The sequence below is a fragment of the Lutzomyia longipalpis genome, chromosome 3 (assembly GCF_024334085.1).
Source record: "Lutzomyia longipalpis isolate SR_M1_2022 chromosome 3, ASM2433408v1".
Classification (NCBI taxonomy): Eukaryota; Metazoa; Arthropoda; class Insecta; order Diptera; family Psychodidae; genus Lutzomyia; species Lutzomyia longipalpis.
The window spans coordinates 11,795,867-11,815,249 of NC_074709.1; the positions used below are offsets into that span (position 1 = coordinate 11,795,867).

The 19,383-nt window shown below is 33.5% G+C and overlaps 1 protein-coding gene across 6 annotated transcripts in view; it reads right to left on the minus strand.

Moving 5' to 3' along the window:
- The window catches only part of LOC129792166 (WD repeat-containing protein 47), a 34,732-nt gene that overhangs the window by 4,552 nt on the left and 10,797 nt on the right, over positions 1 to 19,383 (minus strand). Inside the window, exons 1-2 of one of the 6 annotated variants that reach the window (XM_055830967.1) lie at positions 14,994 to 15,991; positions 7,838 to 8,528 (exon numbers count right to left, since the gene is read on the minus strand). The exons of the other annotated variants lie outside the window; for them this stretch is intronic. Of the exons in view, the coding sequence (XP_055686942.1) occupies positions 7,838 to 8,528; positions 14,994 to 15,433 (1,131 nt within the window). The 5' untranslated portion in view covers positions 15,434 to 15,991. Of the gene's footprint in view, positions 1 to 7,837; positions 8,529 to 14,993; positions 15,992 to 19,383 lie in introns of those variants that run through there. 6 annotated transcript variants of the gene reach the window in all.

Genomic DNA, 19,383 nt, shown 5'->3' on the forward strand with positions numbered 1-19,383 from the left:
GCTTTCTCGCGTACCGAATCACAGCCAACGCCCACGATTAAGGCATTTCACAAAATATCTGCGCGTTGGCTGTGATTCGGTGCGCGAGAAAGCCTTCCTCAAAATTTGCCTATCCCCAATTTTCCGTCAATTTCACATTTCACTGACAAAGAAAGAATCACAGCCCGTAAGTTTTACTTACCGTTCTTTCGCTTTATACTGTTCCATCCATGCTATATTTAATTTTTATCTTTGCAGTTTATATATATTTATCTTTGCATTTTTATATGTATATATAATGTATATATCTATACATTTATATATATATTTCACTTTACTTTTATATGTGTATATATTTTTTAAGTGTGAATCCCTTTAAAAAATTCTATTAAATATCATCAAAATAATTCTTCTCACTTTGGCTGAAAACTTTTACACCTCCCCTCGTGTACATGTGTTTAAAATAATCACAAAAATTTCATACCATTTGCAGCCAAGTACTTATTAATCTTCATTCGAACCGTTCACTACCCAAAATTGCTATTTGAACAACATAATTACATCTTGTTTATTGTCTACTTGTTGTTACCATTGCTGCCTATAGAACATGTGTTCTGTGACCGAAAAAAAGTGAGATGCGGCACTTCCACATGGCAATTCATTGATTGCTCGCGTGAAATTAATTTGGGCAATTGCAGAGACACTTAAATGTAAAGAAAAAAGAACAAGCTAAAAAAAATTGCTGGGCAGTGAAATCACAATATAAAAAAATTATTATTTCTCAAAAAAAAAAAAAAAAAAAACAGAAAGAAGGTATATTGTTGGAAAAAGTAGAATTATGGAGGTTGAAATCATATATGAAGAAAGCCACAACAAATCTCGCAGTTAGGTGTTCCACTTGAGAACTTTGCGCGACTTTTTGCTATTTTCTTGGATTTTAAACTTGCACAATGTAGTTTTAATTAAACACGACATTGATTGAGATGTCCTCCTGTCCAATTTAATTGAGTGAAAAAGAGGATCGTGATCTTGTGCATAAAACATTGATTTCAATTAAAAGAAATTTAAATACAATGATATCCCCGCATAAAGAGCACAATTGACATGAATTCGTTAAGTGAGTCAAGTCACGTTAGAAACTTCTATATAACAGATAGAAGGTATTCGTGATCACCTGAAATTTTCGCGTGTAGTTCGTGTCAACCTGCAGAAGATTGTCCATTGATCTTCGTTTATTTTTGCAATTATTGAGCTGCTCGGCAATTGTAAATGGTCGTATGCCATTCAGTTTATCATGAAACCCATTGATCCCCTTCCCTTGACCATTATTGAGAAAATTCTGAGTCTTGGCACGAAAAGTTGGTCCATTCCAGTCAACCACCACATCATTCCTAATGTCCTCCATTGACTTTGAACGGCTACACGCACAGCTTGTACGTTGATTCGAGAAGGTTTGCGGGGATGTTCGACTGAGACGTCTTGAGCGCTCCCGATCAATCATAAGGAGACCATTTTCCTTATTATTGGCACCGGGAAATGGTTTCTGGATGCCGCCATTCCGCAGGTACGACGGCGTGAGGAAGTACTGCTCTTTGGGTTGTTGCATTAAATTGAAAGGTGGTGCTGTTTTTGCATTTGTTGGGGATTTTTGGTGGAAATTCGCCGCATTGTTGTACTTTGTACTATGCCCACTGTTGTACAGGTAGTAGTTGAAGCCGCTACCGTTCGATGAGGACGTCTTGGTGGATGCCCCCGAACGGTATCCACTTGATTTGCTGCTTTTGTACATCGGTGGCCAGGGACGTAGCTGCCCGTCTGAGTACCTTTTCTGCTGTGCCACCTGTAGTGGTGTCAATGATGCCCCAAAATTGTAGCCACATTGTGATTTTAGCATAAATCCCTCTGCACCACCGCTCACCATTTTCTTCTTCTCAATTTTTAATCTTAAATTAATTCTTTTTCTTTTTCCAAATTTCTCTTTCAGTTTCACTCACAATTTTGTCACTTATTTTTCTTATTACTTTTTGAATGTAATCTTCACTTGTATGGTGACTTTTCTTCAACTCTTCAATAGCAATTTTCAACACTTTCCACTTTCCGCGCACAGACTCCTAGAGCACAGTACCACTTTTGCAGAGAGCCAACACTTGTAGGTTTTTTGATTCTTCAACAACAACTTTAGCCAAAAAAAATAAAACAGAATTTAGCACACCAAAAAAGGTATTTCTATAAATAATTTATAATAGATAAAATGTCACAAATATTGCATTCCATTGTGAAGAAATTAACTGTACACAGATTCTTGGTATATATTCCATCCATTTGGCATAAGAAGTCTCAAGTCTATGCACGATGAAAAATCCCACAGGCATGGAGAGTCACCAATGGGCAACTGTATCTTCCAGCTTTGAACAACAGTGAAGACACAGGTTCTTATTTTCTTCAGCGCGCGCGATTCTGTTAGTTTCCCTCCTCAACACTCATGCACAATCCAGGTGCTATGCGAATTCTCTTTAATCACCTCCTCACACAGATCCCCAAGAAGTTTCCACAATTGCGCACCAGAGTGAAAGAGTTTAACGTCCGCGTTGTTTGAAACTCGCGAACAAACTGACTTTTTCCTCCGTCATCATACCACAATAAAGTCTCCTCCTAATACCTGTGTGCAGCACTTCTCTCTGCCCAACGTAAAAGTGGACTAAAAACTAAAGCGAGTAGGAGAAGTGATGAAGAAATTTCAGCATGAAAGAGTATAACATGGCCATCGGCGGTTGGGAAAAAAGAGAAAGAAGCCTCAAACAAGTTGAAGAAGAAATTCAAAGTTATACTTCTTTCTTTCTTTTTTCCAATCGCATTTCCCACAAGTTATGTTTGCTGGGCTATATATGTATATAATAGACAACACACATGTACAGTCTTAGCGGGAGATGATATTGTAAAATGAAAAACGAACTGTGAGAGATTCTTTGGTGAAATATTTTGAAAAAAAAGAACTGCATCGCGGGATTGTTTCACAAACTCTTTGATTATATACACGAAGGAAAAATTATGAAAATCACCTGTTTCAAGTCACAAATACACACTGAATATACAATTTTATTGTACTTAAGTGAATATTTTTCATCTTCGTAAGCCACTTTAGTTTACTAAGAATGGTGCAATGGGATAGATTTTGCTGTAGTCAAGCATAAATCTTGCAAAAATGTAAATTTGATAATTTTGTTTGATTTTAGAACATCTAGTGGTTAGATTCTAATGTGAAATGCAACCTACCTCGACAATCTATGACTCTGAGGTATAGGCTAAGTTTCACATTAAAATCTCATCAAAAGAATTGAAATTGCAACTTAATCAAACCAACAAGAAAGATCAGAAGAAAGATCATTTACAATACTTCTCCACCCACATAAAAATTAAACGTGCTTCATCGCTAAAAGAATCCAGCAATGTTAGAAATAATCCTGCTTTATGAATTCTTCAGCAATTCACTGTGAAATTATTGAAATTTCTCACAAACATTGAGATGCAAAAAAGTGACGACAGCAATAATTGACTGTGACTTTGAGAAATAGATTAGATATAGGCATTGTTTCTTTTTTAGTGCCTCTTCAATGAATAAAAAAAATGAAAAGAAAATTCCAATTGAAAAGTTATTTCTTTTTGCTTTTTTCTTCTTCTTCTCCCATGGGGAAAATTCACAAAGAAAACTCTTAATTTGAATAATTTGCCAGAGAAATGAGTTTATATTTTAAATTGATTTTTGACACACTTTTGCAAATCATTTAGCCACTTGAATGATTGAGTGGCTAAAAAATAATTGTGCCTCAAGATGTGAGCTAATAATTGATTTCTCGCTACAAAAATGAATGAAATTTCCACTCTCGTGCGTTCTTCACCGAGTTTTGATATTAAGAAGAAAAAAACAAATAAATAAAATGATTTTTTTGTTACTTTTCATTTTCAACCGAAGAAAGCACAAATATTTTCGTTGCTGTGTTGGAATTTTGCATTGCATCTGTACAAGCCGGTAAAACATCAAATTGCAAGAATATCTTTGCACATCAATTGCTTCGCGTATAAGATGAAGGTGCGGAGGAAAAAAAAGTGAGAGAGATACGCATAAAAATGGCAACGTTCCATTTGATGGTATCAAAAGAGAAATTATTTGTGAAGTCTCGTTCAGCAAGATGTTGTGCTCAATCAACTCTATTATGAGTTTTATTGTAAAAAATGCATTTTTCATTGTAAAATCTCCCATTTCTCGCACTACATTTTACCTCATACACTCTTGTGCCATGATCTATGGCCAACCTTTAGCTTCCACATTCATCACTCATTTCACTACTCCAAAGTACTCAAAGGTGCGTAGCTTAGCAATTCATTACACACCTCACAGACAAATTATCTGCATCAGAGATTAGGATTTTCTGCTATTCCAATGATTTCAAAGAGATTGTTGTGAGTGATTAATTTGTAAGATAATGTTGCATTTTATTGCAGATGAAGTTAAAACTTTTTATTCATTCCGGGAAATTAATTTTTCATTTTCTATTTCTTTCAAGTTTCATCTCAAAATTTAAACATTTTTCTGCATAAACTCCTTCGCTGATTTTCTCCCACAAATTCAAAAATTAAATAAGTATTTTGTATACAACCTTTTGCGACACCTCACTGTGCATAAAAAAATCCCATCATAATTGATTTATAATACAATCATAAAACACACAGAGGTAGAAATTAACCCATTCTTTCTATTTCCTCCAGGTGAAAATTAACAAACATTTCATTCCACTTTGGGTCTTTTTTTTACATTCATTCAGCTACAGCGGAAAGCTGGTGAAAAGGCAATTTGGGAGATTGCATCAAATTTATTTCTCATCGCCCACAAAAAAATCATCACACCGTCAATTGAGAATATGTTTATAGAAAAAAAAACATTTATTGCAACATGTTTTGTTTTTAAGCAAAGTGAAGCTCAGCATGGAGAATTTGCATAAAATTGAGCTCTTTCATCATACAACAATCTCACCTCAATTGCAAAAGGGAGATTGTGGTGGATTTTTTCCCGGAAAATCAAAGCTCTATTACTCAATTTGTAATTACAAAATTTTGTCTTATTAAAATCTCATTAAAAATCATCTTGTTTTTGCTCAATTATTATCATACATTTGACTTGAAATCTGCAGAAATTCTTTTCAATAATAAAATCTTTGTTTTTTTTTTAAATGCAAATTTTTTCGAAGGTTTTTCATTTTTGCTTTTTTCGAGCAGATTTTTCCAAAAACCATTATTTTGAAATATTTCGCAAAAACGGATAATCCCACGGTACCAATGCAATAAAAATTTATTTATGTTGTCCCAACAGCATAAACTTAGCAATGCAATTTAATTTTATTTCACGTCTTTTGCAAAGAAGTCTTAAAAAATGTGTATGAAAGAAGATGAAGTGAGACATGGAGCTCTATGAAGAAAAATCATGATAGTGCATAAAAAAATACACAAATTGTATAAGATGAAAAATTTGTTATGAAACTATCTTAGAGCTGATTTACCAAGAAGTAATGTTTCTTCTTCACAACAAAGACTTAACACACGAAAAAAAACAAGCATAACAAACAGACCTTAGTCAATATTAATTCCGGAGATTTTAAGTAGAGATTTTGGAAGACAGAGAAAGGGAAAATTTGTGCTAAATACCCATTTTGTTCAAAACGATTGTATTTACAAGAAAACAACCCATTGAATAGAGTTGGAAAATATAATATAATTAATTTGACCACTTAAGAATTGTGCGATGTAGGAATAATTTGATTTAAAACAATATAAAAGAGCCCAAATTCTCTATTGATGTGGCATCAAATGAGCTCGCAAATTGCCCCTTTTTTTTCGGCTCTTCGCACACTCCAAATATCTAATGAGACATATCGAAGGCATACGAAGAAAGTTTTTCCATTCCTCATACATATTTTTAACCTTCTCAATTCATTCTTTGTCTCTCCATGAGCATCATATTTTATTGAGCTTCTCTTGAAGACACACAAGAAATTCGTGAGAAGAAGGAGAAATTCGTTGTCTTTTCATTTTTGGCAGAAAAGTGATTAAAAATGTCACTGTTGGCTTTTACTTTTTATACAAACAAAAACCATCTTCTCTACTTAATAAATTGTCACACCACACCATATATATTATTTTCTCCTCACAAGGTGCATTCAAAATTAACCCAAAAAAGAAATATTATACAAGAGCAAACCAACTTTCTTCCCATAAAATTATTTTAAATATTGACATGTGGTGTAGTAAAAAGTTTTCAAGTTTTATTCTCTCTCTAATGTGTGAGACATATTTTACAATTTTTTAAAAATTGTTTAATAAAGTTTTTCTTGCATTTATATCACGCATTTTTAAAGAATTCTTTATGCGTTAAAGAAGTACACAATAAACGATCCTAAACAGTTTCGCAATACGCTTCCATGTACGACATTTCGAGAGTTTTCTTGCCTCTTGTTCAGGTCTAAAATGTTGTATAACATTTTTTTTCTTTATTATTTGTTTTTCATTAATATTTAATATTATTCTGAAATTAATTTGTAACTTTAATATTTATTTCTCAACTAATATTTTTCATTTAAATATTAAAAAGATATAAGAAATATAAAATAAATATTACACGCCATTGTAGACCTGATGAAGTGGAAATTAAACTCTCGAAACATCCTATTACTATACAGATGATAGGAAAAATATATTCTAGTCCTCACAGGTGATCAAAAAAAGCTACAAAAAATATTTCTGCCAAATGCAGTGGAAAGCTTCCAAAACTTTTTGCTTGACCTGGCTGTAATATTTAAATTTGTGAAAAAGTTGAAATGCAGATTTGGGGGCATTCACTGGCTTGTGCCTGTTCGATTGGATAAATCTCTCCGCATATTAAATTATATTCAAATTATTCCACATGACTGAAGATTTCTTCCCAATGCACTCTCCTTTCTTTTTTTCTCCATCGTCTTGCACAAAAAAGTAGATAAAACTTATATACTAAACTCTACATAATAATAATAATAGAAGCAATATTATGCACATTGAACTCTCAAAATTGCAGATTGAGGAATAAAATGAGACGCGAATGAAAGTAATAAAATAATTCAACATCTCTTACGATTTACCGGTGAATGTAATAAATATTATAATAATGATTTTTTCATGTATATACACAAAACTCATAATTATATATTTTATATATTATCGAAGTTTGTGTGTGAAATGGAAGGGAAGAAAGTTATCGCGCTTACAACATTTTCTTCTTTCTATTGGCTCTTGCTCTCAATTGAAAAATTCTCGCAAATGAAACCGAAAATTGGCGTGCAATTGAAAATCATGAGATGAGATTAAAATTATATATAGGTACATATATAGTAATATATAAAATAATAAACACATACAAAAAAATCTACTTCCGCAACAAAATCCGCACACAATCACCACAAATGTGATTGGAACACCCATTGATTTCAGAAAAATAAATCATAATCATTGTTATATAGAATATTTTTTTCTCGGTGAAAGTCTAAAATCATTGTCATTAAGGTCTTTTCTCTTTTAGGAAAAATTAATGAAAATTTAAACTCTATAAAAGTTTGAAAAATGTCCCCTCTAGGTAAAATGAAAAAAAAAAAAGTTTTCTTGTTGAATTTCAATAATTTGCTCATATAGTCATTTTCAGGCAGCCCGTGTGTGAGAGTTGAAAATTGAAAGTAACGATAAATTGAATTTTATATTGTGGATGTCCATTTAAAATTCGCACCATCAGTGAGAGATAAATATTTGAATAAAGTGAAACATCTTTGGATAATAAATGTACCTCCGCAAATCCGGATACGAGAGAAGCTTTTCGGCTGCCATCCCACGAGTTTCGTCGCAAATCCAACGAATCAATGGAGATTCGACGGAGATTCTTGGCCGAACCCCATGATTCACGTCTGTGAATTGGTCCTGTTTCCGGAGATGATTCCCTATCGCTTCCCCTTGATCCACTTTCATTTGCCAAAATTGTTACGTGCTTCGAGAGATTCTCTCGCGATAGTTTACTCCCGGATGAACCATCATCATCATCATCGGACCTTGGAACACTACTCCGAAGAATGGAGTTGGGACGTTCCATTTTCACTGGTGCCACAAAGCCATTTTTCCCTCCAACAAAATCTCTCAGTGGTGTAATGGAATTTCTTCCTTTTCTCCCCACGGATGCATCCACAACATCCCTACTTGTGCTGAGGGCTTTTGTCGAGGAGAAATCCACCGCTGCTGCTGCTGGCTTCCATTTGTCATAGCTCGCTTCACGACGAAAGTACATACTCCCACCGAAGGAATTGAGTGGATCCCTCGGGATTGATGTGGAATTCCTCTTTCTCGGCAGGGTATTCGTGCTATTCCTCCGTGTAAGGGATGTTCCCGGTGATGGGGTCGATGAGCGCAACATCGACGGGAATGCCGATGGATGTTCAATAGCTTTAGCTGGTGATCCACGAGAATTCGTTGAATCGCGCCTCTTGCTGCTCTTCCGCATTTCAACGTGTAAATCCAGGAGAAAGAAATAATGTACAAATGTGGATAAGATTCCAGTTTCCACCGGCAAATCTGCTCTATAATTAATTCAATGCGTGTGTTATTACTGTTAGTCCCCGTGTGTGACGTGAATTTTATTCCCCATGACCATCTCACGGGGTAAAAGAAGAAGAATGTTAGTGACTTTTCTCGCTGCAGCAGAAGCAATATGTCAATCCAGCTTTTGAAGATTAAACTGTTTTAAAATGTCTTTCAGCAGCACAGAAAAAAAATCATTTAATGAAGCACTTTATTAATTACCACTATTAAAATACTGAAGATGAGATACATTCACAGGTTATACCCCTCGCGAAGTAATTTACAGTTTAATTCACAAGAGTTATTGTTATTTATTTAATGAGCTTACGTGGAAGAATTTTGAAAAAATATTAAGAAATCATTCAAATCAATCTTCTAGTAATTAACATAATACGCAAAATACAAAGAAAGTCAAAAAACTCTCTGAAGAAATACATATTAATGAGATATATTCTTACGGAAAACTATCCAATAGAACAGACTGTGTAATTTTCTCAGTGAAACAATAAATGCCGTCGTATTTTTTGCCCAAAATTAGTTGCCGAAATCACCTAATTCTTCGGTGCTAAATTTTATACAATATAAACCTCCCATGGGGGGCCATAAAAATGTAGATTTAATTCCCCCAAGATGCGAATAAGAAAAAAAAAAACATAATTTACAGCATCTTGCAAACAAACTAAAATCCACTATAAAAAAGTTGTCCTTTTAACCAGATCAACATGCAAGAAGCTCATATTGATAGACGATAACGGCATGAAAAATATTTCGATAGTGAGTCTATAAAGAAAAAAAACTAAAAGTTGAATAATATGGAGGAAATCAATGGAATTCCAATTACTCGCTCATCTCCATTAATGATTATTGCTTGAAGCTGTAAAATGACTTGTTGGCAATTTATTATTCAAATTCAACCACGAAGCAGCCTTAAAGAGCTTCGCACTACAGCTGATCTTGAGCAATTGCCAAGATTTGCATGAGTGGGGCAGAAAAGAAGCGATTTACCTGTAAATGACATTGAAAATCACGTCTCACCTACTTCTCTCCATTTTTTTTTCTTCTTCTTAAAGTCTTTACTCAATTGCCCCAACTGTACTTGCTCTTTACAAGACATGACGGTGAATCTTGTATAGATTCTTAACTTATATGAGAGCTCAAGAAGTTTTTTTTTCTTCATTCTAGAAGATGTTTTGGCGCGAATCCGTTTTGTGATGTGTGAAATAAATACTCAAGAGAAGTTTTATATTTGCACAAGAATCATGCACATTATTGGTATTGTAGAGAAATGAGTCAGACAGTGCGAAAAAAAAGATGATCTAAAGAAGCTTTAAGTGAGTGCAAAATACAATTATTAATAATAAATTTCTTACATACATACATGGTGACACGAGGTTTTTTTTGCGAAAGAATTAAATGTGCCATTAGGTGAGGTGAAGCGCGATGATGTCGCATTAATGAAAACATCAATTTCGACATAAAAGCTCTGTCAGACAGACACGATAACAAAACCTTCTGACTCTCGCTGCTCATCTATCTTATTTACAAATTTATTCATAGGGGCACGTGGCCTAATTCCGACCTCCTTCGACTTTTTTTCAATCCACTATTACTTAAAATTGATAAAACTCCCATGTAACATTTTTTGGTCGCGGCGACGTAATTTCAGGTCGCGGCAACGTCACGCCACAAGTAACATCGCACCTCGCCGCGACGTAATGGCAACGTAAATGGGGAATTTTTCGACGTCATAGCGACGTAACAACAAGGTCGCAGTTTCGTCGCTGCGACCAGGCATGTGACCACATACGTAACCGCGACGTCGCCGTTACCTCCCTGTTACGTCGTCGAGTAGCGATGACGTTGCCTTTACGTCGCGGTTACGTCGCAATTTTTCGCACTGTCTGTCTCTGTTTTTCTCTTGAACATTCAACATTTCTATATTTTCTCTTTCTTTTTCTTTATTTATACCAATGCCATGGTGATGGCGCCATGAGTTATTACAACAAATATCCATACGGAATAATTTCATGGCGACCCGTATTTTATTTATTTTTATATGCATTTTTTGGGAAGTCATCACACCTAAAAAATATATGCCAATTTAACTACCGTCGCGAAAATTAATGTAGATTCTTATAATAATGCTCCTTTATTCAAAAATGATAATTTTCAATTATTTTATTGCCATTAAAAATTGAATTTTCTTGATTATTTTTTTTATTTTTTCTAAAATTAGATTTATATATTCTAAGGTGGAAAAGCTTTAAAATATTGCTCAATATATTATATAAATTGAGAAATAATTTGTTAAAATTTGCATTGAAATATTTGAATTCCCGCCAAAATAACCGCCGCCAAAAGCCGTCGCCATGACACCCAAAAAAATAAACTTCCATCGTCGCAAAATCCTACGACTTTTTTTGGACATTTCCAACATTACTCCATTTTCAGCTATATTGTTCATATAATAAATTAATTATTTTAGAAAAATCATATTTTTTGTCTTATAAACAATAATTTGGCCAAAATTAATTATTATGAAAAATAAAAAAAGCAGAAGTTTTATATTGAGATTTTAGTCGTTAATATGAATAATTCTTTTTGTTGGAGCTTTTAGTTTTGGCAAAATGGTCAGTTTTTTGATTATGGGTGAAATTCACCATTCAGACAGTCTTAAGATCTCAAGATTTCTTAAGTTTTCTTAAGAAAAACTTAAGATTTCTTAAGTCAGACTGAATTTTAGGCTAAATGTAATATTTTTTGATGATTTTTAAGATTTTCGATGTCTTAAGACCATCAAGAGCATTTTTTTTAAACTTAAGAATTATAAAATTGTATTTATCAATTTAAAACAAAGAAAATGCATTTTTGAGTGTACAAAGAAGCTGTGTTTCTTTGAAGAAAGAATCACAGCTAAAATGTTACTTTTCAAGACAAATTCAAGTGTAGTAAGCTGTTTTTCTTTCATTTTTATAACTTTTTCCGGATAAAGAATAGAACAAACTGGCACTCAAAAGCACGGCTAAAAATTATAATAATTTTCCCAAAATATTTTCCAGAGTGATTTTCCTCAAAACACCCCCGGAAAATTCTTCAGAATCATTCAGTGCCCTTTAAGCAAGTATTAAGAATGCTTAAACAATCTTAAGACTGTCATCAGTGCATGATGATTTGATTAAAGCGAATTTTCGCATTTTGTACACTCAAAAATGCATTTTCTTTGTTTTAAATTGATAAATACAATTTTCTATTTCTTAAGTTAAAAAAAATGCTCTTGATGGTCTTAAGACATCGAAAATCTTAAAAATCATCAAAAAATATTACATTTAGCCTAAAATTCAGTCTGACTTAAGAAATATTAACTTTTTTCTTAAAAAAATCTTTAGTTTTCTTAACTTTTCTTTAAAAAATCTTAAGTTTTCTTAAGAAATCTTAAGTTTTTCTTGAGAAATCTTAAGAAATCTTCTGTCTGAATGGTGAATTTCACCTTATATTTGGTAAACGTATCGATTATTTTGAACAAAAATTGGTGGTACACAGAAGCTGTGCTATTCTTTTCTTCGAAAGAATCACAAATAAAAGTGATTATATTTGGCAAAAGATGGACAATTGGTTCCACTTATGTTTGGAGAGGAATTCTTTTTTTTTTTTTTTTGAAAATAAAAATTGGTTACGTGGAATATTGGAGAAATGGGAAGCGAAAGAAAAGTTCACTGCCGGAATCTCGCGAGTTTCTTCGTAGGAAAATGGATTAAATATATAATGTTAAGCTTTCAAAGTGCTTTCATTTCACATAGAAAGGAATTTACTAGAAAAGCTAGAAATTAAGAAAAAAAAATCAAAATGTTTTACACCAATAAAACGGGAAAATTCATGTATGACCCAGCGCTTTTCCGGGAAATGAGAACGATTTTCTTGAGTGTTTGACAATTTCCAATGATAATTTAAAAACAAAATTTGGTTACGCCTTAACTCTTAAGGAAATTACCGTCATTTAATATCTCTTTACCGTCATTTTGACTAAATTTAATCATAATTTGACCAAACTTTCCGTCACTTTTGCTTTTATTACCTACATTTTTCCAAACTTATCTTAAGCTATTAATACAAAATTAATATATTTTAAAATTTTTAATAATAATTATTAGATTTGTCCAATACATTGTCCTGAAATTCCGCAGACAATGTCGGCGAAAGTTCTTTTGCTGGGTGCAATGAGAAAACTCTGTGACATTTCATGTCAAAGATTTTCAATTTCTGCCTTCAGAAGAAGAAATTGATCTATTTTCTTGCTAATTTCCACCAATGCATGCCATGTAATGCCATGAAACATTGATCCAGGTACTCTGGATTCTATGCTACCTCATATTTGTCCACAGCTAGAAGAAAATTTGCTGGGAAATTCCCTATTTATGTGAAGCTTCCCATTGTTTACATTTTTGGGGACGTTGCCGCGAGGTAATCGCTACGTAATAACGCGACGTCGCAAAATTACTTAATTGGTCGCGAAAATTACCAAAGAATACATCTTATGATTTTATGCATTTTTAGCTATATTTACGCCCACGAATCCACTAAAATATCCTTGCTCTCCCATAAAATGAAGATAGAGCAAGTAATTTGATCAAATAATTAAATATTTGAACTATTTTGGGAAGGTGACAATCTCCCATTGTGAGTGTGGTCGCGGTTACGTCGCAGCGACCTTAAAATATGACCATTCGGTTACCACGCGTTCATGAGGTCGCGAGATGACCAAATTGGTCACAAATGTTACCATGGGGTATGCTTCATTATTTTAAGTATATTTTATCATTTTTATGCCAACCAATGCATTGAATTATCCTTGCTCTTCTATAAAATGAATATCTAGCAGGTTATTTGATGAAATAATTAAATACTTAGTCAGTTTTTGCAAGGTAACAATAGGTCATTGAGAGTGTGGTCACGGCGACGTTGCGCGCGACCATATCGCGACGTTATGCCTACCATTTGTTCACGACGTCACAAGATTACCAAATTAGTCGCAAAAATGACCAAATGTTCTATTTTGATAAAAAACTAAATTATTGAAGTATTTTTGAGGATAATTTGTATTGGTAATTCATATTTTCTCATTTTATGATTTTTACAAGAAAAATTGCATTACAAATGTGAATATTTTGTACAATTTGCACAAAAATGTTTTCATGGTAATTTTTGTGACGTAAAGGTTTCGTAACAGCGACGTCGCAGCCGCTACCATATCGGTTGGTAACAAGGCGACGTAAAGGTTACGTCGGCAGAACGTTGTGTGACCAAATCAGCTCTCTGGTGGTCACAAAATGTTACATGGGCTCTTAATATTGAAAGTTATGGGAGTAAAAAGAGCATTAAATGGACTTTAAAGTGATACCAAATTTAAGAATATTGCTTTTTATTTTATATAATTTTTTTTCTCATTCTGCGTGGACCTTTGGTGATCGGAATTGGGCCACGTTCCCCTACTGATATGAAAATCAAAGGAAAATCGTAGTAAAATGGTGAATCGTTTGATAAAATTAAATTTAAGAGATTATCTCGTGTACAGTTCCACATAATTTAATCAATTTTTGATTAAATTTTAGCTTAAAAAAATAATTCTCTGCGTATTGGTACTTTTCTTAAACATTGAAAGGTAAATGTTGTGCATGTTCCAAAATCTCAATTTTTCTTCCACGCCTTAAATATGTACTTTAAAAAATTTCCTTTCTTGAGAAACATTTATTGTATTGAGCATCATGAGGCATTTAAAAGCACTTCGTGATACTCTTTAAAATTCCACCAGTCCGAGATAAGACTTTTCCTTTCTGCGTGGATACTATGGAACATTTCTGCACACTTTGCACAGGAAACTCGTGCGGAATTGCAATTACTTTCATATATATCGTACTTTCTGTATACGTGCTGTTTATTTTTTTTTCCTCTTCTCCTTGCTCTTTATAACAAGATTCTCCATTTTGATCGACTTTCTCGGAGCAAATTGGAACCCTTCTTTAGCTTATTCAATCACTTCTTTCACTCTGGCGTGACAATTGATTGCCCAACAACAAGACCAAATAAAGACACAAAGACATCAACTGTTCTTGCGATCTCCGTGGTGATCTGTGTGATGATTAATGACGCAATTATTCTATTTTCATCGCATACAGAAATTTATTTGTCTTTTTGCTTCATTCACCCATGAATGGATGGTATGAAAAGTGTCTCGGAGACTTGCAAATTTGCATGCAAAAGGTAAATTGAAAACGTTTTTTTTTTTTAGTAATAATGATTAATATGTTAACGTGGGTTATTTGCACAGGTGGATTGTTCCTTCTTCCTATTAGTATATATTTTGTCTTGAGTTCTTGTACCTCTGCTGATTGAGCACGGGCATACTCGTACGACGTATCCCATTGGAGAAACTCTCACGATTTGTCGTTGTACTGTGTTGTTTGAAATCTTGGAAGTAGTTCCTATTGTCGAGATTTGCAATTGAGCTACGAATATGCGCCGGGAGTGTATCCAATGCTGTAGTTGAAGCCCTCTTATCAACATAAATTTGCTGCTGTGATCCCCCAAGGATGGCATTCAAATTCACAGGTTTTCCATTAATATGTGAAGCACCCCCAATACTTCCCACGGAGTCCCTCTTCCCGTTTGTAAGTGATCCTGAACTACCCCTACGTGCCTCACCGTGAACATTACACTTGGCACTCCGTTGGGTTTCAACCACTTTTACCTCACTATTCCGACGACCACCGAATATTGCATCAATACGCTTCACTTGCTCCAATGCACCGTGCTTCGTCATCTTTCAGACAAAATCTATTTGTTTTTTCAGTTTATACTAATTTCAATGAAATTTATGTATAAGAAAATCTCTTCGCAAGCTTGTGTATGACTCACACTATTTCCGTATTTGCTTATGCAGATTTTTTCCTGCAGATTACGTCACACTTTTGCGAATCCTTTCATGCAAAAAGGATGCATATACACGCGAGGGGGAAACACAATAGGATTCTCACACACAGGAAAAATAGAATTTATTTTTTTGGCGGGAATAGAGAAAAAAAAAAGAAGCACACACAGCACGCAACATGAATCGCGGACCAAATCCGATTGTCGATTAAGAAGTCACGTCAGTGAGTGTCTTTAGCACACCGTAAAGAAATTCTCCTTCAAAAGAGCCCGTGTGATAATACAGTGGCTTGCAAAAGTGTTGCCAAATTGTGTTTTAGTGAATGAAATGAAGAAATAAAATATTATATTATGAGTCATAAAAGTTTTCTTTGGAACTGTGACTTTTATGAGCGAATAATCGGTTTTCAAGATGAATCATTTAAGGTATTCAAAAAATACAATTATGACGTCATTTAATGCATTTTTTAAAGACATTTTTGTTGTAATTATCAAAGCTACTAATCCCAGATGAGAATGGGAAGTCTTTTTGGTGATTTTGTAACCTTTTTTTTTGGATTCTTTACATGATTCAACAAATAAATGAATTTTCATACAGACACGGATAAACTTCTTTAATCAATTTATTTATTTGTTGAAGACACCAACATTGATGGAAGAATTGCAATAAAATATCTCTTCTATTTTATTTTAGTTTAACTATTTTTCAGGGAAAGAAAGTCCCAACGATTCCTTCTCTAAGACAATTTTATATAAAATCTTTTAAGCTCTAAAAGACACAATTCCGCTCATGACTGTGTCATCTCAATACAAACTCTTCAAAGCCCACAGTTACATTCAGAAAAATATTTTACTTGTTTTACATTGTTAATGTTTTTGGTTGATGTTCACAACCAAATACACCAACACATGCGGGAGCACATGTGAGGAATGAATTAAGTATTTTTGTAGGATCACTCGCATTTTTTTCTCCCTCTTTACATTGGACATTGAGCAGTTTTGAGTGAATAAGTATTACGAAAAAAAAAGCTACCAAAAGCACCGAACCACTATTATTTATATGGAAGTTGACTTCGTATTCCAAGGTGTTCTACAAATTGTATACATATGACTTTATTGATCATTGCACGACGCATTGCTCGTGACTTTGAAATTCTCTCTCTTTCTATATAGTTTGTTGATTTGGCTTTATTTCAGCGTAATTTTATAATAAAATGAAGGAGCACAATATGCATGAAAAAAAATCTCACTGATCCATCGCGCGAATAAATGCATTTTATTTCTTTTTATTTGCATCTTTCAGCATGGATTTTACTAAATGAATTTCCCAGTTGAGAGAAAAATCAAAAGTCATTTAAAAATTGTGATTTTCTCTGTGTTAAATGCGTGGGTTCATCAAATGTTTATCTGTCTTCACGGCATGGTAAATATAAAATGCGGAGAAATCCCCAAAAAGGGTATGGTGCGGCCACAAAAAAGGCAACAGTCGTACACAAATTATATTATTTTTCCATCTCTCGCCCACCTCCCCAAAAACTCCTATATTTGCTTTTTTTCCCACCTCTCCCGGAAAGATCATCATCATCGACACACCATTCGTGTCGACACTTTTTTTTCTCTCTTCATTGCTGTGTGTTGTATTAATAGAATCTCATTTTGATGGTGATGGAAAAAACATTAATGATATTTTGCAATGATTTTGGAGAATCATTTTCTTTGACACCAACAAAAAAAGTCAAAAGTAGAATTAGCTTAGTAATCACCTATTATTGAAAGAATTATAGATTGTGGGAAGATCGTTAATTTAAAGATAATAAATATAAACTTAGAATGACAGTGACATTAGTAAAATTTGACAGATAATTACAAATGTCATGTTGAAAGTGATAACTGTCAGTGGAAGACCATATGAACGATAACAATCCTTATAGAATTTTCCATCCATTCAATTATGAGTCCTCTAGATAATAATTTATTTCTAAAAAATATAAATAAGGACAGTTATTTTTAGCAAATATGTATGTATAACTTTAAATGTCATAAATTGACATTGACATCTGCCAATAGAGCAAAAGTTACGTCATTGCAAAATCAATAAATTATGCAATCGCCGTGCAATTATTTCCCTCCAAAAACCAGAAATTGCTGCACTCAAAAGGCAATAAGATTTTGAATTGCTCTACAACACCACATATTGCGTGGTGTTGAAGATAAGAGTAACATGAGTTTTAAATGGAGATAAAATATAGCATAACATAAATGTTTGTCATTTGTATCTATTTCACGTTTTGCGATTACTCCGAGCGATATACACACGAAGAAAAAAGAATTCACACAAAAACATCATTTAATAGCATCCAATTGTACATAAAATTCACATATAAATAGCTTCTCATGTTAAAACATTAAGATTATGCCGTTTTAGCTTTTGCACCAAATGTAAAGCATTTGAGCGGCTTGTGCGGGAGAAAAAGACGTTGAACGAGTCACCTTTAATTGCCGACCCATTTGTTGAGTATTTAAAGGCAATAAGTGAAATCAGAAACTTCTTTTTTTTCAGTGTATTCCTCGTCTCTTTGATGTTTTCACCAATATCGTGGTCACTTTCGCGATCACCTTCAAGAATTCACCATCTTTGGGTGTTCTTCATACCACCATTTATCGATGTTAATTAATTTAGTTGTGCTCCCTCCTATTTTTCACGCTAATCAACATTATAAGAGTGAATTTTAACTAATCATCCGATTTAAGGAGAAAAATCCAATGTCACACCAATTTATTTTTATTTTTTCATCTTTAAAAAAAATTATGATCATCCCGTGTTCATCTTATGAGTATTATTTCCCTCCTATTGAGAATATGTACATTGAACAACGTTTTTGCGGCAATACTTTGTGTTCGCAAGAACGCAATTAATAAATAATTTATACCGTCGTAATCTCCAGTAAACATGACATCAGGCAAATAAGTGAGGCTTATTTGCGCGATAGTTTCAAATAAAAATCGCAAATAGACAGAGAAATTTGTAGGTGGATGGAATTAAATATCTCTCGTAAGTTGCTAATGTGTTTAAATAGATGTGAAGGTGTATTTTAAACTATAGTTTCTTAAGTGTTTTGAAATGACCGTTTCCTTTTAAAAGTTATGTGACAGGAGAAATTGTTTTTTGACTGCATTAAGTTGACATTTGTTGCTTAAATGTCAATCGTTATTTGAATTTGTGACCGTTATTTTAAGGAAAAAAAGTAACGAAAAAAGCACACGCTCAATTTTCCTTCAATGAATGGCCATTTCATACACAAATGCTCAATGAATTTGTATTTCTTCATTCACAAATCAAACCACAATATAATTCAACTAGTTTTTCACATCGATAGCGGCAACAAATTGTGTTAATTGTACGTGAAGGAGGCGCAAAAGCGTCTTATGTAGCAATTTGTGTTTATTTTTTTTCCATCATACCAATGCTAATTTTAAATAAATAATAATTTATCCCATAATGTGTATTTATTTTGCTAATTTTGGAATATTTTAGTTGTGTGTTTTTTTTTCCTCAACTCTCTTGACCAAAAAGCCGCCTCATTTGTTTTGACTTTCACACGCAGCATTTGCCTGTATCTTAGGAGACTCTTTTATGCTCTTTCCTCTTAATCTATCTACTGGCGCGCGGGCTGCTGATAGATTGAAATCTTTGGCGCCCGACATTGCCCTCAATTACGAAACAGTGTTGTCTTTTAAATTTTAATTAAATTCCACAAAGTGATCAATTACAGTGGCGATCATTCAGTGGAATAAAATTCGTAATTTTGTGACTACATATCCCACATATGTTGTTTGCTGCAC